The sequence below is a fragment of the Podarcis melisellensis genome, assembly GCF_964234715.1.
Source record: "Podarcis melisellensis genome assembly, chromosome: 2".
NCBI lineage: Eukaryota > Metazoa > Chordata > Lepidosauria > Squamata > Lacertidae > Podarcis > Podarcis melisellensis.
Genome location: NC_138529.1, coordinates 68,723,216 through 68,747,681, shown reverse-complemented (window position 1 = coordinate 68,747,681; position 24,466 = coordinate 68,723,216). Strand labels below are relative to the sequence as shown.

At 41.6% G+C, this 24,466-nt stretch overlaps 2 protein-coding genes across 3 annotated transcripts in view; one reads left to right on the top strand and one right to left on the bottom strand.

Annotated features, from left to right (window-relative positions):
• Nucleotides 1–140: 140 nt before the first annotated feature.
• Nucleotides 141–8,724, bottom strand: EMC3 (ER membrane protein complex subunit 3). The gene is made up of 9 exons (XM_081900386.1): nt 8,634–8,724; nt 7,627–7,823; nt 6,422–6,479; nt 5,414–5,507; nt 4,008–4,112; nt 3,677–3,758; nt 3,472–3,551; nt 3,034–3,116; nt 141–2,032 (listed from the first exon to the last, which is right to left on the bottom strand). The coding sequence occupies exons 2-9, from the start codon at nt 7,779–7,781 to the stop codon at nt 1,904–1,906; spliced, it is 786 nt and encodes a 261-aa protein (XP_081756512.1). The 5' UTR covers nt 7,782–7,823; nt 8,634–8,724; the 3' UTR covers nt 141–1,903.
• Nucleotides 8,725–8,800: 76 nt separating this feature from the next.
• The window catches only part of FANCD2 (FA complementation group D2), a 39,720-nt gene continuing 24,054 nt past the window's right edge, over nt 8,801–24,466 (top strand). For both annotated transcript variants that reach the window (XM_081900233.1, XM_081900232.1), the window contains exons 1-14: nt 8,801–9,128; nt 9,939–10,035; nt 12,156–12,293; nt 12,596–12,663; nt 13,122–13,225; nt 13,640–13,703; nt 14,259–14,311; nt 15,547–15,625; nt 17,518–17,642; nt 19,389–19,476; nt 20,012–20,116; nt 20,808–20,908; nt 21,683–21,791; nt 23,289–23,324. In XM_081900233.1, the coding sequence (XP_081756359.1) occupies nt 9,969–10,035; nt 12,156–12,293; nt 12,596–12,663; nt 13,122–13,225; nt 13,640–13,703; nt 14,259–14,311; nt 15,547–15,625; nt 17,518–17,642; nt 19,389–19,476; nt 20,012–20,116; nt 20,808–20,908; nt 21,683–21,791; nt 23,289–23,324 (1,137 nt within the window). In that variant the 5' untranslated portion in view covers nt 8,801–9,128; nt 9,939–9,968. The remainder of the gene's footprint in view (nt 9,129–9,938; nt 10,036–12,155; nt 12,294–12,595; nt 12,664–13,121; nt 13,226–13,639; nt 13,704–14,258; nt 14,312–15,546; nt 15,626–17,517; nt 17,643–19,388; nt 19,477–20,011; nt 20,117–20,807; nt 20,909–21,682; nt 21,792–23,288; nt 23,325–24,466) is intronic.

Here is a 24,466-nt window from a genome sequence, read left to right as displayed (position 1 = left end):
CAAAGTGAACATTTAAAGTTACTCCATGTACCTTAAAACATTCAGCATCTGCTATAGTACAGAAACCTCTTTACATTCCCCTCAAGAGCAGATTTACAATTTGCCACAAAGGGGGGCAGGGAATATGTACACCATCAAGGTTGAAGAGCAGTCTAAGAGTTTATTTGCTATAAACATGGAGATAACAAGCAGCTGTACCCATCTCCCAGTACCCCAAACATACACTAGTGATAAATCTTCTTTTGCTTTTCAAGTTATTGTGTATAGATAGCTTTAACCATTTCAGTTGCAGGGGGGCAATGCTTTTTAGTAAAGCAGTCTTGATGCTGGAGTCAAATTAGGTCACTGCTTAGAATGGATTTTATCATATTAAAAGCAGTTTTCACATAAGCCTACAATTGGATGGAGAGATGTGTCTTTAGAATCTGAGAACAAAGTCAAAGCTTCTGAATTTCACTAATGAACACTTTATAACTTACTCTAAACATAAATATACTGCTACAGTAAGGGAGAGCTGTACATAGGCAGAAATGGGCAACAGGATATATTTCAGAGCCTCACTGACACGGGCAGATACAGCTGCTCCAGGTGGGAGGTAATACTTTCCCTTACAGTACTAGCTACTGTGCGACCAGAGCTGAACCAGAAGTCCATTTCATTGACACATTATCTTGTTTCTTAAAGACACAAATACAGTGAACAGCTCCCTTCATTTTTCTCAGGCATAAAAACATAAGCCAAGGCCATGTGTTATTCCAAAAGGATAATCAAATGCTTACATTCTGACCAACTTCAGACTATGGCATCAGTAGCCTTTTCTCTACTGTCACACTATGCCAACTGACCCACAGTCATTAAAGAACATTTTATCCAATCAACCTAGTTCTGTTATTATGAATCTGAGGAATGTGCATTGTCTTCTGATTATACAAACGAGCCCTCAAGAAGCACTGAACTATAATTCACCAAGTACCTTAGGTCATACATGTTGGGAGACTTCAGATGCTTGTTCCCTAATGGACGATAAGAGCAAAAGCTCAAAGCTTGTCTTCCAAAGGCAAACCAGTATCTTAATAAAAAAGGGATTTTCCTTGGTTCTAGATCGTGTCTTAAAAACATTTAAATCAAATTCTTAAAATGAAAGAAGTCTACTCACAAATAGATTCAGTGCTGGTGCCAGCTAAAGTCAAAAGTGTACCAATGGTCCTTTTTCAATACCAAAATCAGTGTTTAGTTACTGCTCCAGCAGACCCATAACCTCTGACCATGCACTTAGGGGGCAGGAGAAGGATTGGCTCTAGAGACAACAGGTCGCTTCTAGTCCAGTCCCTAATCAAGCCTTTCTCCTCAAAAGAACCAGCCTCCCAGTAAACAGAGGAGTACCTCAGTCTGTGGACCACTGAATGGCAACAATAAGGAGAATCATCTTTGGATGCTTCTCTCATCTAAATTCAAGTCTTTGAGTATTGGCAGTTATGCTGCATATGCAGCAAGGCTGAGCCCTGGCAATGAGAGATCCTTCAAGGGTTAAATCTTATACCAATATTTTAATCATTAATGGATTCTGCCATAGGCTTTGTATGTCTCTAGAGTAGCAGGTACATTTAAAATTTGCAGGGACCCACACTTAATTTCAAGTTTTCCTGAAATATAAATGTTTCTTCCAGTAAGTTTGGTCAATCACTACAAGTTTGGTAGTTTGCCTTCTGACATGACTATTAGCAGCTGCCAAATCAGAGCTCCATGTGACTCAAAAGGCATCAGAGGAGACCTCAGAAGCAAGACTCTGTCCTGCAGATATATAACTCACATAAGTTCTGACCATCTTTATTCTGGCCACCAGTAAGAGTACATTATAGATAAATAAACACAAACTGACTTAATGCCAACCATATGAAGCAACTCAGAACATGGACGTCTGCAGCTCTTCCTTAAACATGCCTTCAAAGCGGAGGTCTTTAGCCATGAGTTCCTCTTCAACATCCTCTAGGGCCCACTGATGGTCAGTCAGTTCTAGAGCCTCCCATTCTGTCTGTAGCGATAAAGAAAAAACATTGATGCAGTCAACAGAAGTGCACCAACCACCTACTTTCTATCTTGGAAAAAAGCCTTTGCTCAACAATTCTGCCTTAATTTATTCATGCTGCTTTATACTCTGAATCTTGAACAAAGACACTGAAGTTTGTGACTGAACTGTATGTGTGCAGAGTGATTAAATAGTAGGAAGTTGCAAAGAAGAATCATAATGTGTACAAGGAAGCAGCAAGGCTATTGAACATACATTGAGCAGGCATGTTTGGGGGAGGGGGCAGGTCCTCACAGCTAACAACTGCCTGCAATACTAAATGGAGATCACTGGGCATTTCTGGTTTGTGTGTACATGGCTGCTAGTGCCTAGCATTTGACAAGTGGGCTGTTTTCTGGAGATTAAACTTTTATTTTACTGCACAACTTGCAGACAGAAGAACAGCTCAGAATGCATGAAGCTACTTATGGGATTTGAAACCTGTTTCTTATTTCTTGCAATTAGTACTGTAAAACAAGTTTCTGTTCAGCATATTTCCACTTTGTATACAATGTTAAGTATCTTCTCCATACAGGTCATCAACTAGCATAGTATATTTTAATGCATAGGTTTTCAAACTTGCTACCCCCTGGACACTCTTACTTTACCATTTTGTCTTCCAAGGACCCCACCCATACCCCCTGTCTATGCACTGGTAATAATGGGCACTTCTTTTGGCTAAGCTTCTCCACCATTACTGATCTTTTCAGCTAGTGTTTCCTGATGAATGGAAGTTTTAGCTACCCTAAAGCAGCATGAAAAGATTACAATAGAATAGGGGTTTCCAATCACACTCCTATAAGCTACAAAATTTATTTAGCATACATTCAATAAACAGATATTTAAGACCATCATTTTTTGCAGGTTTTAATCCTTTGAAGTATTTTTTCTGTACATTCAAGGAATAGAAGCAAGGCTACATGAAACTTGAGCAGCTCGTTTCAGCAATTGGAACAGAAGCCTCATACCTTGAATGCTTTATTAGTATCTGCAGGCATGGCCATTGCCGCCCCTGTCATCTGCTCCTGCATTACTCTGGACTGATCGGCAGCTGTAAATATGAAAGAGTGACTTGTGTGACTCTATATAACAGTAGCAAGACCATCAAAGCTGAGGAAAATTAAGAATGTGAGCATTATAGTGCTGTGCTGAGGTAGACAGCAAAATATCTCCCTTGTATTGTACAAGTTAGGCCGAAAAAGGTACGAAGTCTCAGTCAGGTATGCTTAACTTTCTTCAGCCTTAATAAGCTGAAGACAAGATTTTTGTCTATTATTGCTGGAAATTCTTACAATTTACTAATATTAGTAACTAGGTCAAAATTCCTAAGAAACATTTAAGCATAGTTTGATACATTTATTAAATCAAGAATCACTCTTACTTTTACATAAATAGCAGTTTCTTACCATTATCTTGACCAAGAATGAGGGTATAAATGCTTCGAAGTCCAAACACATTCAGAAAATACCAAGAAGCAGAGCTAACCCTAACAAACCAAAGAAACTGAGTGTCATTTAAACAAATGCACAAATGCCCAATTCCCAACACTGCTGTAACTTTCACAGTTTTAGATAGACAAAGATTGTTTGAAGCACAGTGAAGGATTCTTACCAGGATGCATCCAAAGTAAGCAACTCAATACCCTGCTGTAGCATTGGTTTAAAACGAAGCGTCAAAGGAAAGGGGACTTTTGCTGTAAAAAATATAAATATGGTCAGAAACAATTATGATTATTACAAAGCACCATAAAACACAGTGCTTTGCAGGGGAATATAACTGAAGGGAAATTTGTCTCACAAGGAGCTTAAAACCTGTAACAGGGAACACGAACACTCAGCTAATGAAAACGCTGATTAAATTTGGGATTTTAGAAGCATCAGGGGATTTTAGAAGCATCAGGCCTCCAGGCCACACAAGTTTAGATTCCTAAACTGACACTTACTTGTGACAAAACCAGAGAAGGTCATGTTGATCCAGCCTCCAATAAGAATCATAGGAAGTACATTTGTTACATTCCCTTTCATCATATCTGTCAGCATGGTAGGATCTGCAAAGCAAATGCAGTTAAAGTGACCACACAATTGACAGCCTACACACCCATGGATTTCTGAAGTTTGGGTATACTACTTTAAAAACAAAGGAAACCTCCTTAGCATGATTGAAGAGATCACCCTGGTTTAGTCCTTAATTTGCTATTTAATTTGACTTTAAGTATATCTGGGCTATTTTATGAGAAAACCAGGTAGACTTTAGAATTAGTGGCTGCTGTTAAGCACAAAAGCAAACCAGATGTTCCTATTACTACCAGAGTTAGAAACTGTGATATGAAAGCTAGGAGCTAAATGGCACCTTAAACCTAGGTTTTGTCTAGGCACGCTTTTTTATAACAGTAATACAAATACTGTATTTTTCGCTCTATAGGACACACATTTCCCCCTCCAAAAGTGAAGGGGAAATGTATGTGCATCTTATGGAGTGAATGCAGGCTTCAGGAAGCAATCCGCAGGAAGCTATCCGGGCTCCGAAGGCTTGCGGATAGCAGGCAGCAGCCCGAATCCTGGGGAGCGCAGCGCTGCGCACCCCGGGCTTTGGGCAGCTATCCGCAAGCCTTCGGAACCTGCCGGGAGTTCCCACCGGGCTCTGAAGGCTTGCGGATAGCAGCAAGCTCCGGGAGCGAAGGCAAGGTTGCTTCCCCCGCCCCAGCTTCCCCCGCCCCAGCTTCCCCCGCCCCAGCCCCGCGGCTAAAAAGGAAGCCAAGACAGCGAGCAGGATCCATCCCGCTCGCTGTCTTGGCTTCTGCCAAAGCCGCATGCAGCCTCTCCCAGCTGGAGAGGTTCTGTGTGGCTAAAGAGGAAGCCAAGACAGCCAGTGGGATGGATCCCACTGGCTGTCTTGGCTTCTTTGCTCTTTGGGGCTGGGGGAGGATTTTTTCCCCTTTATTTCCCCCCCCAAAAAACTAGGTGCTCCCTATAGTCCAGTGCGCCCTATAGAGCGAAAAATACGGTAATACAAAGCTGAAAATGAATGAACTGCAGTTAGAATATTATGTTCATATTTCACATGGTCTAATTCTTCCCCTGCCCAACCCCCCCTAATACTCTTAAGAGGGTCTCTTCAGAGAGTAGCTGGAAGTGGGGAGGCAGAAAAAGGTCCTCCTCCTCTTCCATTCTGCAGTTTTAATCTGAAATCTTAGGTGCAGTACTGCACCCAGAGCTCAGAAGCTGCTCATGCTAATGAAATTCCCTGTCGCAAAATTTGCCTGGAACAATGGGAGTTTCAAACACTGATTACTACTCTATTGCTCATGTTTTAGAATATAACAAACTCTTAGGAAGCCTTCTTACTTACCTGTCATTGGGGAAGGTGGCACTACCTTCCTTTTAGTTTTCTTAAAGAACCCATCATCTGGATTATTGAAGTAATACTTCCGTGTCAGAAAGGACTGAAAAAAGAAAAACAAGTTCTAATGATGAAAGAAGTGGACGCAAGGCTTCAAAATTAAGCACAGGTTATTTCTCTGTAGAAGAACTTGCAATAAGGATGATAGACATTTACCCTGCAAACGACCTACCCTGCTTTTCCAAATATTTCCAGGTTTCAATGGAAACTGTGGCAATGCATAGCCTCCTTTAATTTTTTCAAGTATCTTTGCCTGTGACATAGTTTAGGCACTTGTGATATAAACAGAGATGTAGCCAAACATTTTTACAGGTAATCATGTTACACATTCCCCAAAAGATCAGTGGCAATACAAATAATTTCCTCCGTCTAGTATACCCATAATGTTGATAAGATGCAAAGACAAAATTATACTGAAAGCCATATGCTGCTCATATTATTTTTTTAGTGCATTAAAAAAACTTAAAACAAAGTATGTGAGGTAGAAACAAAGTAGGTCTCCAAAAGACACATTTAGACAATGTATGAGGTTGGAATATCTGGGAACTATGCAAGCTTTGAAGTCTGCTAGCTTGTGTCTGTTATGAGCCACTTTAATTTGATAGGGATTTCCCCCCTTGGATTGACAGGATGTCCCAGATTCATTCTAACCATTAACATTTTAACTGCTGCAATTAACATTAGTTTAATCTGGTCTAAGCATGCTGATCTTAGTAAATATATTTTAAAATAGTAATAGATCCAATTTTGCAACATGACAGCAAATTAGAATGATGGAATACCCCGCTGTCTTGGATGTATATTGCTGCATATTAATAGTAATAGAAATGACTGGGTCTACTCCACAAATGTGCTTACAATGTGCATTTTAGATCTTTATTAAGACTACATTCCAAATCTTGGAACAATTAAGGTTTCCCCTTTAGTTTTCAAATTCTGACACAAATGGAAACGTACCTGCTTTGGAATGTACTTTCCATTTTCTCTGAGAACTCTGCTTCGAATCAGAACTTGACTGAAAGAAAGAAAGCCATTATCATACATATGAAATAGAAGAATAGAATAAGGAGGAAGACAGAAAAATATTCCTGCACGAACACTGCATGTGACACTGATGCAAAATACAACTGAGAGCCTCCCAACAAGTTATCAATATTCACACAGTTTCATATAAAAATCTATCATCTTTCATAGTCTAAAAACATGTGTTGAGCAAGATTTCAAGAACAGCAAGAAATGATTTGGGAACAAATACTAGATATTAATCCAATAAGGGCAACAGTTTCATTCCTTGCCACAGAGAGCTGCTTCATATACTTCTTTTTTGAAACACAAAAATGCTCCACGAAGAAAACACAGGGCTGCTCATAAATATCTGAAGTATACAAGCAGTTATTGACCAGACAGCCCCTTTTAACGAGAAATCAGGGTAGAAAAATACAAATATTCAATCCATGCATTTGCTGTGGGGAAACATTATAGTGTACATACATTTCCATATATTATCTCCATATTTTAAAACCATAAAGAAGTGAACAGTCATAGAACATGACAAAATCTACTTGAAAAGCACAGATATTTTCAATCAGATTAGCCTTGCGATTTTTAATAACTGTTTTCTTATCCCCTTCCACCATCACCACTAGTCCCTTGCTATCATCTATGTGACTAGAAACGATCTGAAGAAAGATATACATATTTATAGAAGAAAAGCTGGAAAAAGTCCATATAAAGACTAAAGAGAGAAATCAAAATCTAAAAAGCAAAAACATTCAAAATATTACAAATATTACAAATAACAGTTTGTTTTGAATTTTCACCATTTTTAAGATTAAGTATGATAATCCTGGGGATTTTATTCAGCCCAGCTGACAGGATCCAGGAGCTAGGCTCCGCTTTTTCTAGTCTATCTTGTGCATTCTTCTTTGCAAATATACAAAGACCAAGCCTCATTTTCCGAAAACACCCCAAACCTACCTGCTACCTGGATTTCCAGCCACAAAGCCGGGTTTAGAAGTATTCCCAAATACATACACAGCAAGATATAACCCACCTACTGCAGTTCAGTAAGCCTATGTGATGCCATAAAGTATTATCAATCTCTATAGTTGTCAATTAGTATAAGTGACGATGCCCACTTTTCAGTTGCAGGCATCTTTTACCTGTCAGATACTTGCTCCTGGGTGAGTTTTTTGTCACTTTGGAGAAGGATGGATACATAGTGACGAATCATCCCCACAAAGAAGGTTATGAAGACGATTGGGAGCACCACCCATAATCGAATATTAGAGTCCAACAACAGCTCCGGCTCACTCATTGTTTAAATTCAGTTCTGGTCATGCACTTCAACCTTCAGTATCTAGGGGAACAAAGCACAAGAAGTCAATTAGAAATTTCAACTTTCCCAAAATGTTGAGCCAGTTAGCGTGTTGCTAGCCAAGTTTTATTTATTTTGAAAGCTGCCTAAGTTCCCCAGAGCACAGTGGCTTTTCTAATTCTACCACAGCAGTTTTTCCTTACACCCAGGAGTTTCTTATGCAGGTGGGGAATTCTTCTTAAGTTACAAGGCAGCCACAGCAAGACACTGGGCAGAATTGGAAGCTCTGGGCATTAATCCCCATTTGTCCTCAGGGAAACACAGAGAGGCTGAATAATTTGCCACTCGAGTATCTGGTACAGGCAGAGGCCTAAGAGACAAGGCAGGAAGCAAACCGAAATGCCATTAAAAGCAGGCAGCACTCCGTGTGAAGGAGAGCTCCGCGGCCAGTTTTTTAATGACAAAGAGCAATCCCGGGACGGACGAAACAGAGACAAACCCTCCAAAAAACGGCAAACTCCTTAAAAAAAATTCTTCACCCATTAGGACTAGGTCAACGGAAACCAGCAAATGTAAATACATGCGCACATACACGGCCTTGCCCTTTCGGAGAAGCGATCACAGCCGGATTCCACGCACCTGGAATTAAGTCGCAGGGTGGAGGCTCAAGCCTCTTAAAAAACCTCTTTTAAAAAAAACCCAACAAATTCACCACAGGTGGGGAGACGACCCCTCAGCGGCCACAGCCGCGGCCGGCCCACCCCGGGAAGAGGAAAGCAGACGCCGCGTAGCCCCCCGCCCCTCAGGCGCACCTGCACCGCGACCCCCGCCGCGCACCCACCGGCTCCTTACCTCTCCGGCGGCGGCAGCTCGGTCTCCCTCCCTCGCTTCACCCTTCCGGGAGCGACGCCTGACTCGCTTTCGCGGCGCCCGGTAGGGAGAGGCGTCGCGCGTTCGCTGACGTCACTGCGACGCGTCCCGAGCCGGCGCTTGGCGGGAACCTTTGAAAGGGGAGCGAAGGGTGGCTGAGGGAGCGCGCGCGCCGTTTCAACTGCGCCTCGGCGGGGAAGGGAGGCGGAGTTCCATTTGCCTCTCAGCGCCGCGTGAGGGGCGCCTTCTGCTTAAGCGCTGCCGCTTCACTGGGACTAAGGCCCCGCCGTCCCGGGAATTCAGGAGGAGTGGGACTCGGGCAGAGCTCCGGCTGAACAGCCACGAAGCGGGCGAGGGGTTGTACTTCTGAATGAGTCAGTGCGGAGGAGATTGTCCCCCACCAGCTTCTGAAAGGCAGGTTGGGTGGTTATCCCTTGGCCTCCGCTGGCCTTCAGCAGCGCTTCCGCGGTTGCTCAGGTAGGTTAACGGACAGCGCAGGTACGAGTCCTGTTCCTGTTGGCCTTATTGAGCTGGGCTCTCAACCAGTTGTCAAAGTGGGTAGGGATGCAGAATTATATAGGGCTCAAGGACCCACTGAAGCATCATAGGAGGTGGCGCTGCCAAAAATCACTTCTCCCCTGCCTGTTAATGATAGCCTCCACTGCATTGGAGGCATTTCTGTGGCCTGAAGGAGGGGAGGGGAAATCAGGATCCCAGCTGACAGTTGTAAACAGCAGCAGGATTACGGATAGTGGAGCTTTCCTATCCTTGTTGTGGGAAAGAGCAGGATTTAATGCATTTGGCCTCATCTTTCTTTCCCAAATCACCTGTTGGATATTGAAGAAAACTGGGGAGGGAGGAGGATTTGTGACCAGGACTGCTTTTTGTCTCACACAGATAGGAGAGTTTAAAAATCCAGAATTAAAAATAAAGTGTAATAAATGCAACGTGTACAATAATTGTGATCTTGTGTCCAATGTGTTCATGAAAATGCATCCAGTTGCACATATGTCTAAAATAAGTAAACTACTGATCTAATATTTGTTACCTCTTGTCAATATGGATTGGTTCACTGTGGTAAATGGCTTACTTCAGCAGATTATTGTAGTAGGCCCTTTTGCCATTCACAGATACTCGTTATTGTAAATAAGGTATATTTCAAACAGGTCCTACTGCCATTTCAAGAACAGAATTGTAGCTTCATAAATTATCTTTTGTGCACCATTTTATAACAAAACATATCTCGTACAGTCAGCTTCTAATTGTTTCCCTTCCCTCTCCCCACAGTTGAAATAGACTACCTTAGTGCCTGCTGTCATGGCTCCAAAAAGGAAATTGTCCAAATCTGATGTGGAAGGAGAAAATCTGATGGAAAAGTTACCAAGTATGTAAAGCAAGAATCTTTCCTGTCATCTGGCCCAGTATACCTGAAGCGTCTCCACCCCCATCCTTCAGCCTTCTGGCAGTTCCCTCACTACAAGAAATGATGTTACAGGGAGCTAGGCACAGAGCCTTCTCGGTAGTGGCACCCGCCCTGTGGAACACCCTCACACCAGAGGTCAAGGAAATAAACAACTTTCTGACTTTCTGTTTGGGGAAGTTTTTAATGTTTTATGTTTTATCATGTTTTTAATATTCTGTCGGGAGCTGCCCAGAGTGGCTGGGGAAACCCAGGCAGATGGGTGGGGTATAAATAATAAATTATTATTGTTGTTGTAGTAGTTATTTTTATTAGGCAGAGAACATGCCTTCCTTTTTAGTAATGCCCAATGCAACAACAAAAGTATTCATAGAGCTGATCTCAGTGGTGTTTTTCCCCCAGCCCTGGAATACTTTTTTCTCCATGGTTATGAACACTGAATACAGTGGTACCTCGGAAGTTGAATGGAATCCGTTCCGGAAGTCCGTTCAACTTCCAAAATGTCTGCAAACCAAGGTGCTGCTCCTGCAGCCAATCAGAAGCTGCGGAAGTCACGTCAGACATTCAAGGCATTTGGGATCCAAGGTACGATTGTATATAAATTCACTGTAAGCTCATTGAGAAAAATTACAAAGGAGAGAATTCTTTATATATCATAAAATAAAAATAATATTCCACAAGTGTGATAATCCTGCTTTCTTTAAGTGATGACATACTTAAAGAAATCAGCATCAGGATTGCTGATGGGGACTTAAATTATGCTCCTACATTTTATGCAGAGTCTATACATATTTTTGCTGCAGTGAATATTTCATCTTCAGCAGAATGCTAGCTTCACTCCTGAGTTAGAAGCTGTGGAATTGCATTATGCCCTTGGAAGCACTATGTGTTAGTCTGGAACAAGAAAAAGCGTCAGGGATCTTTTCAGAAGTCACACTGTACCTATTGGGTTTCATAACAGTAGGGACAGTCCTGTTCCCAGCTATCCTGCTCTTCCCAGCTTGAGGGAAGACCTGCGTAGTACTGTTCTTCTAAAGAATTCATGAGTGTTTTGGAATTGTGGTGTAACTGAGAACAATTTCTCAATCTCTTCTTATACTCCACAGTCTAGAGGGGGGCTGGGGCTTGTCTGTGTCTCATTAAACTTCCAAGTATTTGGAGCTCCTGTGTTTTTGGATATGATCCATGTTTCCCTCTCCAGCTTGAGAAAAGGGCTGTACTGTTGTACTGTTTATTGGAGGTAGTCTTGGTACATCAGAAGCACAGTAGGATAGAGATGAGCTTCATCCTTCATCCTGAGCTTGGAGATGGGAATTGTTCCTGATTTGTACACCAGACACTGGTGAAGTACAACATAAGGTCAGGGACAAGACAACATGCATCCTTTATTGGCAACAAGTCTTGGCTGGCTATTGTGGTGTATATAATATTCCATAATTCTAATCTGAGGGTTTCAGAGGACAGTCCTACTTCAGTAGCCCCAGTGATTTCATCTCAACTCTCTTCAATGTCCAGTAATTTTAGGGTTGGGATTGCAATCCACAAACCACTTACTCAAGTGCTTTGTTAGTTGTACCCTTTATACTAGGGATGGGAAATTTGTGGTCCTCTAAATATTGTTAGATTCCAACTCCCATTAGCCTCAGCCAACATGGCCAATGGTAAGGGATGCTGGGAATTAGTCCAAATAACATCAGAAGGGCCACAGGTTCCCTAACTTTGCTTTATATCATCCTTCCTCTATTGTAAGATTTCCCAAACTTGGGCCTCCAGCTGTTTTTGGATTACAACTCCCTTCATCCCTAGCTAGTTGGACCAGTGGTCAGGGATGGTGGGAATTGTAATTCAAAAACAGCTGGAGATCCAGTTTTGGGAAACCCTGCTCTATTGCATGTATCTCCTACACTCTCTTAGAAGTTGTTCTAGGTTAGAATATATAGCCCTTGGGATCATCTTCCAAGGGACCTCAAACTTTATACAAACGTCATGATATAAAGGTTGATTTTTTCATTTATTTGTATTGAGGTATGTGACTCTCAAATATGACATTCATTTATCTTATACTAGTAACTTTTCCATCTTAGAAACAAAGAAATCTTGCACGCTTGGTAAGAACAGATCCATTCCCAAAGATGGAGTTGTAGAGAACAACAATGTTTTTGGGCAGCTCCTCAAGACAGGAGGAATTATACTGAAAGCTGGAGAACGACAGAATGAAATAGGTATATACTTTAATGACATTCTTAGCAGTAATTCTAAAAGGAAATTAAAGTGTAAACATTTACCTGCTGGTTTTCTGCTACTTTGCACAACTGTTAAAAATAGAGGAGCTCTGCTAGAAATGTATTTATTTAATTTTACCTTTTTAGCATTCTAGCCTCACTACCTCTATGCCAGGGAAAGTTTTGCCAGGTGGATTTCTGTCTGTCATGCGGCAGTTAGTGGGAAGGGCAGAAGGTGGCAGATTCAGACTATTATGACATGAACATGCCAGTGTTTGTCCTTCTTGGCACTTTTTCCATAGCTGTGGATGGAGCAATTTTCCAGAAGAAGTTGTATCAAGCATTGAAGAAGCACCCTTCTCAACCACAGGTATGAACTGGCATTTCATGTCTTTGAAATTGAAATGGGCCTGTATTGATTCTAACACCCAAAGCTCTCTGTCTCTGTCAATCTCTCTCTGTCGCTCTCCTGACAAACGCACACTCCCAAATTAAAATCTCTTTTTCAATCCACTTCTCTTATTCTTTGCCTTGCATTTTAAATATATGAATTAAATAAAAACAACACAAGAGAAAAGTAGGAGACCTCCATAATTAATAAAGAGTTCTCGCTTATGGTTTGCTGCTGACAGATCTGGAAGAAGTATGAAACTGGTCACTGGATTTTTTCATTAAAAAGTAACAATTTGCAAATTACAGTTTTATGCATCCCACACAAAGATCAAGAACAGGCTTTCACTGCTTGATCTGCACATTCATGGATTTGAAACAGTAGGGATAATTGTTCAGCCTTCATTTTCTCTCTCTCCTTCCCTCCATCCTGTCTAGATTGGTGAGGAATTCATCAGTGGCTTGGAATCCCACATAGAAAACAGAGATCACTTCAGGAATTGTCTTCTACCATGCATACCCACACAAAGTCAGGAAACAAGGTCAGTGAAAAACCTCATTTGTTTTCTCCCTGCAAGTTGCCATGTGAATGGTTTAATACTTGCAGTATATTACCATGACAGTGTAGTAAATGACTACCTGCATATACTCCAATCTGCCTCTGGACTGCAACTGGAGTTGTTTTTTTTAAATGTGTTGTTTTTTTAAAGAAACAAACTTAATTGTGTTGTAAACATATATACCTTTTAAAGGTCAAACTCTAAACAACAGCTAAAGAGAAGGTACTTGGGGTTAAATTAATCTGATTTTATTTATTACATGTGTGTCTCTTTGTCTAAGGAGCTCAAAGTGGGGCAGGGAGTGCCTATCACCAATACAGTATATTGTTTTAAACCCAGGTACTCACATGATGCCTTTTTCTAATAATAATAGCAAAGTGTCTCTCTCCATTACAGTAATGCAATCCATTCATATTGTGAAAGCCTCATTAAACTGCTCCTTGGCATTGAGATATTACAGGTAAGATCACTTTTCCATGCAGTTCTCCCAGCTTCCTATTATTTATTTCTTAATTGCATTTTATATCCCAACCTTTTCAGATTGGCATAGGGGGAAAAACACACTAAGACTGTTCTTGCTCTACAAGCTCACAAACTAAAAAGGTTTAAGGGAAAAGGAATGGGAGGGAGGAGGGAAAAGCAACCTTAAGCACAAGTTCCCAAAGTTAAAACCAATATGAGTAACAGTTCTGGCTTGCCCTGACAAAAAGCAACCCCACTGTTAAAGTACTCTATCCACACCCACACCCACACACACCCTGTGGTTCCCCTGGCCCTCTGGAGTAGATTTGGAGAAGCACAGAATGGGGAAGGTCCTATTGCACAAGCACTGAATACTGCTCAATAGCTTTATTTACCAAGAATTAGTGCTCTGGGGAAGTTTTACTGCAGTGCTGCATAGCAGAGAACTCTTCTTCAACAGTGGATGATGGGGTTTGGGTCTGCAGTGTTGTGTGCACAGTGTGCTACCTCATTGTAAATGTAATTTCTCAAAATGCCTTTTTCTTTTTGGAAGCCTGCTGTTATAAGACTGCTATTTGAAAAACTCCCCGAATTTTTTCACGAAAGGCAAGTACTCCACTATTTTAACTTGAAATGTTGACTGCTCTGCATTTTCCATCTGCTTCTCCTCAACCGCTTGTTGAAATCCTCAAAACTTGATCTCGTTAGCATGCATGAAAGATCTTTTAAAAAATCTTTGCCACTCATGCCCTATACTCATTTAAGGTTCAGGAACTTGGACAAACTTGTGGTCCTCAAGGTGCTGTTGAACCTTGACTCCCATCAGCCCTGACCAGCATGGCCAATAGTCAGGAATGATGGGGGTTGGAATCCAACAACATCTGGAGAGCCAAAGGTTAGTAGTCATCCCGCTATAGAGGGCTGAAATTTAAGCTTTTACTGTGTGTTCTTTTCTGCTGTACAAAGCAAGTTTTAGATGGCGGAATAAATGAATGGATTACAGTGACCTTTCACTTCCTGGTGCAACTAGACTTCTCTGCGACCCTTCCTCTCCACAGGGAAGTGGGACCAATTCGGATGCTCCTACCCCACCACTTAATGGATCCAAATGGTTTCCAGAGCGTGGTAAGGGATATTTTATCCCATGTTGATGGCCTTTTAGCTGATTCCTTGGTGGCCCGCTCTGGTCATCTCCTGCTTTGACTACTGCAATGTGCTCTAGGTGGGGCTACCTTTGAAGGTGACCCAGAAACTACAACTAATCCAGAATGTGGCAGCAGCTTGGCTGTGACAAACGAAGTTTCAGGGAACCAGGCAGAGGGCCTTCTCAGTGGTGGCACCCTCCCTGTCGAACACCCTCCCTTCAGATGTCAGGGAGATAAAGAATTGTAAAACTTTTAGAAGAAATCTGAAGGAAGCCCTGTATTGGGAGGTTTTTTTAATGCTTGATGTTTTTATTTTGTTTTTAGATATGCTATAAGCTGCCCAGAGTGACTGGGGAAACCCAGCCAGTTGGGCGGGGTATAAATAAAATTATTTTTATTTAATTTAATTTATTATTACCTACCTTGCTGTTGATCCTGAGGCTGGGTTTCTTGTCTGAAAACTAGTATGTATTGCACTTCCTCAAGTGGCTCATATACAGGATGGCATGGCATATTTATTTTCAACAGAATTTGTTAAAAGAAACTATAGTTCTAAATAAATTGGATTTCGAAAAGCTTCTAGAGAGGATGGAAAGCAGTCCTCCATAGCTGCATCTGGAAGTGACTTCAGAAAGAAGGGTTTCTCAGTAATAAAAAGGAACTAGGGCTTATTTTTTATCTCTTCTGATCTTTCAGTGTGGGCAGTGATGGACTCAATTTGCCTCGGCTCATTGTCAATCAGTTAAAATGGCTTGACAGGATAGCTGACAGCAAGGCAAGTACCACCAATGCAATCAATTATGTTTCTCATGGGGTATTGTTTAATACTAGCACTAGCAACATGCTAGTTAGATGTTGGTTTCTTTAACACAGAGATGGGAAACTTTTTTGAATTCATGGACCAGATCTTTATCAGATCCTATCCTTGTAGGCCAAATTTGATAGGTGGGTAGGATTGTTCACCTGCCAATCATCTGACATCACAATGGCATCGGGAGCTTGGGTGCTTTGAAGTCCCAAAGTTGGGATTTCAAAGAACTGTGCAGGACCTAAGAAGAGCCCTGCAAAATTCTTTAAAACTCTTACTACACCCTGCATACCAAAGACTCTGCATCTGTGAGTTGGGACAGGTGGAGGACATTCAACACAATTTGTTGCAAAGCCCTTTATGTACATCCCCTAGACTAAAATTCCTCAATTACATCCTTTGCTCTCTCTCCAACCAACTTCCCCTTGAGCAAATCTCTATTTTGCTGGCTGGCAATAATGTATTTATTACTGCACAGGTTGCAAAAATTGCCTTGGCTGCAAGTAAGTTGAGAGCTAGGCACCAAGACAAGTATAAGGGGAGTGTGAGAAGTGGAGTGCTTAACTTATGCAGGTGTGATTTTTGCATTTTTGTATGTTTGCTTTGCTTTGCTGTTGTTGCTGTTCAGTTTTAAATTAATTATTTGTATTTTACGCATTGTGGCCAATTGTGGCGGCTTATAGCTTTTAGCAATAAAGATTTCATTCATTTAAAACTCTTAAGGCTGCAGCTTTATCACATATCAGTTTCTCTGTTCATGACTAGTTTCTACAGCAGATTTGGGCACTTTCATATTTTGCTATGTACATAAGACAGGGCATTCTAATTGTACCCACTGATGAATCCATAAGCAGTGCCTCTGAGGCCAAGCATTAGGTTTGGGCAGGTATGTATGAGTGCAGGTGATCTTTCGAGTAGCTCCATCCCAGGGCTTAAGCAATCATAACCAGCATTTTTAATTGGGTCTGGAAATGAACTGAGATATGGTGGGGACAAAAGAGATAAGCATTTAAAAACATTTGCATGCTAAGAAACTACAAATAATATATGTCTGATAAATAAACCAATCACTTAGCTTCCATTCTGGATGCATACGTGTAGCATGCATCCAGAATGCATCCAGAATGCATCCAGAGAGCCAGTATGGTGTAGTGGTTAAGAGTGGTGGACTCGTAATCTGGGGAACCGGGTTCGCGTCTCCGCTCCTCCACATGCAGCTGCTGGGTGACCTTGGGCTAGTCACACTTGGGAGCTGGGCATGTTTAGCCTGGAGAAGAGGAGGTTAAGGGGTGATATGATAGCCATGTTCAAATATATAAAAGGATGTCACATAGAGGAGGGAGAAAGGTTGTTTACTGCTGCTCCAGAGAAGCAGACACGGAGCAATGGATCCAAACTACAAGAAAGAAGATGCCACCTAAACATTAGGAAGAACCTCCTGACAGTAAGAGCTGTTCGACAGTGGAATTTGCTGCCAAGGAGTGTGGTGGAGTCTCCTTCTTTGGAGGTCTTTAAGCAGAGGCTTGACAACCATATGTCAGGAGTGCTCTGATGGTGTTTCCTGCTTGGCAGGGGGTTGGACTCGATGGCCCTTGTGGTCTCTTCCAACTCTATGATTCTATGATTTACTTCTCTGAGGTCTCTCAGCCCCACTCACCTCACAGAGTGTTTGTTGTGGGGGAGGAAGGGAAAGGAGAATGTTAGCCGCTTTGAGACTCCTTCGGGTAGTGATAAAGCCAGATATCAAATCCAAACTCTTTTAGCATACATTTGTTGGCTTTCTGTGTTTAAGCTGTCATCATTAAGGAAATGTCCTTTTTCTGAGTTCCTGGTGTTCTAAAGCTGTTGTTCATCTGCAGGATCTTGTTCAGAAACTCATGGAGATGATTTGTGTTTCTCCTCCACCAATCCAACATGACATAATCACAAGCCTGCCAGAAATCCTGGAGGATTCTCAGCATAGTGAAATTGCCAGAGAGCTTAGGTAAGTTTGATGCTGCCATGTTCTCTTTTTACTCTCTCTATAATTTTCTGTTAGCTGTTTCTGGTGCCTTAGCTGAAGATACCTTCTGACTGGGCATAAGGTGAAAAGAAGTGAATTTAGAGTGCATCCAGACAAGAGTGACCAGGGCTCGCATTAGGTTTGTGGTCCATTAAGACCCCTAATCATTTTCACATGTACTACTGGCAAGCTAGGTGTCTCCCCCATTTTATATTTGTACAGCTGGTTATTCCTGCCTAAATGCAGAACCTTACGTTTGTCCCTATAGAAATTCATTTGGTTAATTTTGGCCCAGTTGTCCAATCTGTTAAGGTCAAATAGAATCCCAATTCTTTCTTCTATGGCATAGTTACCCCTCCCAGTTTGATGTCATCTGCATGTTTGATTATCATCCCCTCAATTCCTGCATCCAAACCCTGGCATTCAAGAGACTGCAACCACAATTGTAAGACACTGCTGTGTCTCAGTTCATGCTCTAAATGGGTGTGTGTGTGTTTGTGTGTAATTCCAGTTTCAAAAGAGTTCTGGGAGGGAAGGGCATTGAGCTGCCTAGAATTGATATAAGGAGCCTTTAAAGCATGAACTCTGCACATAGTATTTTCTCCATGCCAATCTGATTATTCACAAGAAATGGTGGTGGCATCATAACCCTTAAGGCTGTATCTCTCAATTCATTGCTGCTGCTGCTTCTGCTGCTGCATTCAGTGTGGTCTTCATCTGATGCACTGACAGTCTGAGCTTTTCAAGTGCTCCATAAAAAAAGCAAGATTTCAGCAGAACCCCACCTCCTCTTCTTCCTCTTCTTATAATACATGGATAAAACCAGAAGGCCACAAAATTCAAACAAAGTTTTTATTTGAAGAAGGTCAGTTGATCCTGATGCATTTCAACTAATTAGTCTTCAGGGCAGCAAACTGCATCACACTTCAACATTCTCATATATGGTCATATATATTTTTATTTTTGTCACAGGCTGCTTCCTTCCATATTTGGGCATTTACTGTGGAAGAGCCAAGCATTGTTCACTTTTAATGCAGCATCTTCATAGTATCATAATCAAAACAGCCTCCTCCCATGTTTTCCCTTTTCAGCTTCTGTTCCTCTCTCCCAGAAAATCCGCTGTGCTTTGTTTATTGAACACAATGGAACAGCTGCATAATTTCTCTTAAGTGGTATAGATGAACCATTGTCTAATATCTGTTTCTCCCCACACTCCTTAATTGCAGAGTGGGGAAGATCATGATTGGGAGTGCAGCCGGGAAGGGGGGGGTCATTATTTGCCCTAATCCCTAATCCCATAATCTCAATTAAAATACCCCCTCCTCCTCGCCAACTACAGAACATTATTTAGATTCCTGAAATCTCAAAGCAGAGTTGCTGTTCCATTTACAGCTTAAAGGAAACAAGAATGATTAAATCATCCACATCTGGAAGCACCCACAGTTTAAAATGGATATTTTGTGTTTTATATTTTATTTTCTTGTTTTGATTGTATATTTTAAAATCTTTTGTAAACCCTTTTGTGTATCCTTGATTGGAAAAGAAAGACAGCAAACATGGGCAAGTTACACATTGTAGAGATAAGCGATAAATCATTCACAAACTTTTATTGTAGCAGCCTACAAAACCGTCTTTGCACAAATTGATACTGGATAAACTGTAATTCACTATTGCAGTTTGGGAATGTTGCTAGATCTTAAAAGGTCATTTTGTTGTCCTGCGTTTCAGTTCGTTATTAAAGGAGAAGACTGAGCTGTCTGTTCCAATCCTTGATGCCCTCTCCAGTTTGAATCTAGATGTGGGACTTCTGTCTGAGGTAGGAAGCCCTGTGTTAAATAGATGGGCACACAAGCAATGTATAAGTGTTGCTTAAAGTCATGATAAAGGTGAGACTAGGTACTCTTTGTACATAAATACATACAAGAATTCAGGGAGAGCATAGGAGAGTTAGAAATTATAGGAATTAGGTTTGCCAAGGCTGGAAGTAATGCATTTTCAGATCTGAAAAATCCTCATTAACTATAGCACGTGGACCCCAGATTTGGATAGCAGACACATTAATATGCAGTCTTGGTGGCTGCTCTGTAATTATGGAATCCTTTCCCTCTGGAGGCTTCCCTAAGCTTGTTCCTGATCATTTTCTGGAAGTTCTGAGTGACTTTTAAAATATGGGGTAGTGCTTGGTGGTCATTTTTGGTTTGAGCCTTCAGGATTCTAGTATATTCTCAGCCTGTGTGAATTTTCCACTAACAACTGCTGAGAGCCCTAATAATGAGGTAAGCAAGAACTGTAAATAAATGCTGCACTTTCCCCTGCTCCTACAACTGAAAAATGTCCTGCTCTCAACCTAGGTGCGCCAATCTGTTATGATCACAGTCGGTGCCGTAAAAGTGGAAGATTTGCCTGTAGTAGTAAAATTTATTCTCCGTTCCGTCAAGGCCACAGATGCAACAGAGGTAAAGTGTCTACTATTAAAGCTGAAAAGTATACTCTTTAGGAATACAAAGATGACTTTGTTGGGATAAGCACTCAAACATTTGTTTTCTTTCTACATGTGAACAAGATGAGCCAGCACACACCTCTGAAACTAATGTTATAAGTTCATGATTTCCAGTTGCTTTAAATCCTTTTTATCTTTTTACCTAGGCAGATAAGAGTATCATTTGGCCAAAGATTTTCATCTTTTAAGCAGGTGCATGACTCTTAAAGAAGTATGACCCCTTTCTCCGTGCTAAATGCTTGCTTGGCATATAGCAGTCAAAAACTGAATTATGGCTCGCAGGGCAGCAAAAGACAATTCTTTACTTGCTGCAGACAACGGGTTAAAACCAAACTTTTTTTTTAATGGGAATAAGTTCTTCCTTTTTTATTGCTCATTCAGCATTCCTTTCCATAAAAGGAAGTAGAACTGGGTTTGCCTTTTAAAAACTATTTACGTATGATAGTTAAAAAAATATTCTCTTTTCAGTCCAAAAACAATGTTAAGCTTGTGTTTAGTTGATGATTACAGGCTCCTTCCTTGACATTTACCCCATTTACACTTTTTTCCTCCTACTCCACAATCACTGTCTTAAAATATATGACCATGAATGTTCGTGCGTATTTCTGAGTAATAGCTGCAGAAACCTATGCACTGTGTTATTGCAGGTAATTTCTGACCTTCGTAGGAAGTTGGACCTGGACTCGTGTGTTTCACTTCCACTGATTCATGTTTCTCAGACCAAGTTCCGGAGCCAGACTCGGACAAGGTTTGTGTGTTGACATTCAGCTTCACCCAAAGACTTGCAGTCCCCGTGCATGAGCAGTTAGGATGAGGCAAAATCATAGCCTCAGCGAAACATAGCAAAGAAAATATTACATCAGGTTTCTGGTGCCTTTGTTTGCATGGATGGGATTGCAATATTTCATCTCCTTTTGAACGTGTTCACTTTGAAATCTCACTATTTAGTTGTTCTCTCCCTTTCAGCCAAAACAGCATCACCATCACAGCTCTATATTTATCTATGCTCTTTGGGCAGATCTAGGAGTCCCCTACGGGAGTAGGAAATATTCCATATGACAAGGGTAATGGGTAGAAAGGGGTCGTGTGGCGTGTCCCCAACACATGGAGAGCCTTTCCACCAACAGCAGCTGCCAACTATCTGATAGAGGCTTGACAGTTCTTCACACCATGAGGGTGATTGATACAATGAGGGGACCCAAGACCTCAGTGTGCACTTGGACAATCCAAGCATTCCCTGGCATGGCTGGTGTGTTAACTGTTTCATCTCCTCCAGCTGTTACCCTCCTTCTTTGCCATTTATTTGCCTTACATAGTACTGCTGCTTTGTGCAGTTATCACTGCTGCCTTCATTTTAGTGGGTTCCCACTTTATCGCTCCCTTTCAATGCTGCTGTGCCTTATACCTGCCAATGCATTCTTTTGTAGCCACCAAAGTTAGACTTGAAACAACCTCTTTACCTGCTTGGCTGCTTTTGTGGTTAAAATGATGGGCTGCCTACCCATCTTGTGCTTCTTTTCAGTCTGTCTGCAAGCCAACTGTGTGTCAACCAGGACTGCGTCAAGCTCCTTTTTGAAGTTATAAAGTCTGCTGTTAAATTCCAGAAGACCATTTCAGAAGGCTGGATTAAGGTCAGGGTGTGTTTTCTCTGTGGGTATGCACTTTTCCCAAGTTGTTCTTTCTTTCAGATGCAGTTCTATAAAAAATATGTACTTCAGATTTTTATTTAAAGATCCTGTTAAAATCTATTTCCTTTTCAGTAAGGAAATTATATGTGAATGATAGAATCATCACAGAACAGCTCTGCTGTTGAATTCAGACTTTGAGTCCTATTTGAGAAAATCAAAACAGAATAGAATAGAATCACAGAGTTGGGAGGAATCTTTTGAGGACATCCAGTCCAGATTCTGCAATGTAGGGTGTAACATACAATCATAGTCATTGAGGAAGAAACGGGAAAGGAAAACACTTGATAGTGCATAACGATATGTAGTAATGAACATGGGCAGTGGAGATGGACAGGCATGTGCGTGGGTAGTCTAACGACTGGCATACACTCCTGGGAAGGGACAGCCTTGCTAACCATGAGCTATCGTCCCTATTCAACACCATCCCTTGATGATGTAATCCTCTCATTGTGCCCTGAAGCCTTTCTATCTCCCTGCGGCCAATGCAGGCCGTCTTAAGCGGCAATCCAATACCCACTCATCGGGAGCAAGCCCCACTAAAAGTGGGACCTGCCTCTGAGTGGACATGTATAAGATTGTGCTGTTAAGGAGGCTTCCTTAACTCTTCCTCATCTGATGCCTGAGTTCCAACCTGATTTTGTAACTTTGGCAGTATAACATCTGGCTGCCTGGAATTACTGCTAGGAATGCAGAACGATTGGGAGTAAATTCCTTTCCAAACTTATTAACTAATAGTCAAAAGAAGATAAAATAACACAATATGCCGGGAAGATGCAGATAATAGAATCATAAAATTGAGCTGAGTTGGGATTTGAACCCTGGTCTCCCAGGTCCTAGTCCAATACTCCAACCATTACACCACCAGAACAGAGGCTTATATTCCTGAAATGGGATGAATGTTTCTTTCCAATATTTAATGGTGAGTCCTAATAAGTTCCAGGAGCATTTTGACTCATGTGGCAGAAGTGCCCAGGTGTGTTTCTCCTCCCCATTCCCATAGCACAACCTTTGTCCTAAGACTGTGGTAGAAGATATGTATTAGGAAGGTTCCAGTAGGTTTACACTAATAATAATAATATTAATTTGTTATTTGTACCCCACCCATCTGACTCGGTTGCCAACCCAGCCACTCTGGGTGGATTCCAGCATATATAAAAAAACAGCAAATTATCAAATCTTTAAAAGCCTTCCCTAAACAGGGCTGCCTTCAGATGTTTTCTAAATGTTATATAATTACTCATCTCCTTAACATTTGATGGAAGGGTATTCCATAGGATGGGCGCCACTACCGAGAAGGCCCTCTACCTATGTCTGACTTGTGCATGATTTCATGTGATCCCGGCAATCAGCAGGTGTACTGTTGGAAATATGTGTTTTGTCTCTTGTGTAGGGTGGTTATTTGTTCAGCATTGGCAACTGTCTTTTCTGCTCCTGTTCTAGGCCATTGAAAGTGTTGCGTCTGCCTCTGACCATAAGGTAATATCTTAGATTCTGCAGTAGCTGTTCTCTACCTATAATTATCTTTTAAGGGGTGTTAATTGAAGGGGGGAACTTGTTTCCTTCATGGCACCCTTTAAAAAAAATTCCCAGCAGCAATTACATTAATTTGGAATAGTGTGAAGTTGTCACTTGTGTAGTAAGAGGACATATTGAAACTGACCTTTATCTTCTCTCTCTGCATTTCTAACACACCTGAGTTAGCTTTCTAGCTCAATATTTGTAGCAAATCTATTTCTTCACTCAAAGCCATTAGAAGTCAGGGCGAGGGCCAAACTTTTCATCCATCCTCTAAACTGAGAGATCTCAGTCTCTGGACTGCTTGTCGATATGACAGAAAATTATTCCACTCTTTGGCCAAGATACTAGAATTCTGTTTTAGAGGCTTGTCAGATTCTGCTTTTAGACACTGCCTTCAGTGTATGCACATTTATATTTGATTTAAGGTAAAAGGTAAAGGTACCCCTGCCCGTATGGGCCAGTCTTGACAGACTCTGGGGTTGTGCGCCCATCTCACTTAAGAGGCCAGGGGCCAGCGCTGTCCGGAGACACTTCCGGGTCACGTGGCCAGCGTGACATCGCTGCTCTGGCGAGCCAGAGCCGCACACGGAAACGCCGTTTACCTTCCCGCTGGTAAGCGGTCCCTATTTATCTACTTGCACCCGGAGGTGCTTTCGAACTGCTAGGTTGGCAGGCGCTGGGACCGAGCAGCGGGAGCGCACCCCGCAGCAGGGATTCGAACCGCCGACCTTTCGATCAGCAAGTCCTAGGCGCTGAGGCTTTAACCCACAGCGCCACCTGTGTCCCCTATATTTGATTTACATAAGTACAAAAAGGAGTTGTTTTCAGAATTTGGATTCACCTTCTTCCCTTCATGTAATTGTGCAATGGAAGAAATTCTTATCAGAAAGTAGATGAGAACTAGGAATGAATTTTCACTCTAACCACTGAAACCTTAGTTTATTGTAAACACTGGCTGGGCCTTCCAATCTTTCTTCTGAATCATGAACACTAGGAACGTGTCATTTTAAAAGCAAAACTAAAGAGACGTTTTTCAGAATGCTATATAAAATTACCACAGGTTCTGCCAGGTGAGTTGTCTAGATCCTTTGTCTGGTCTG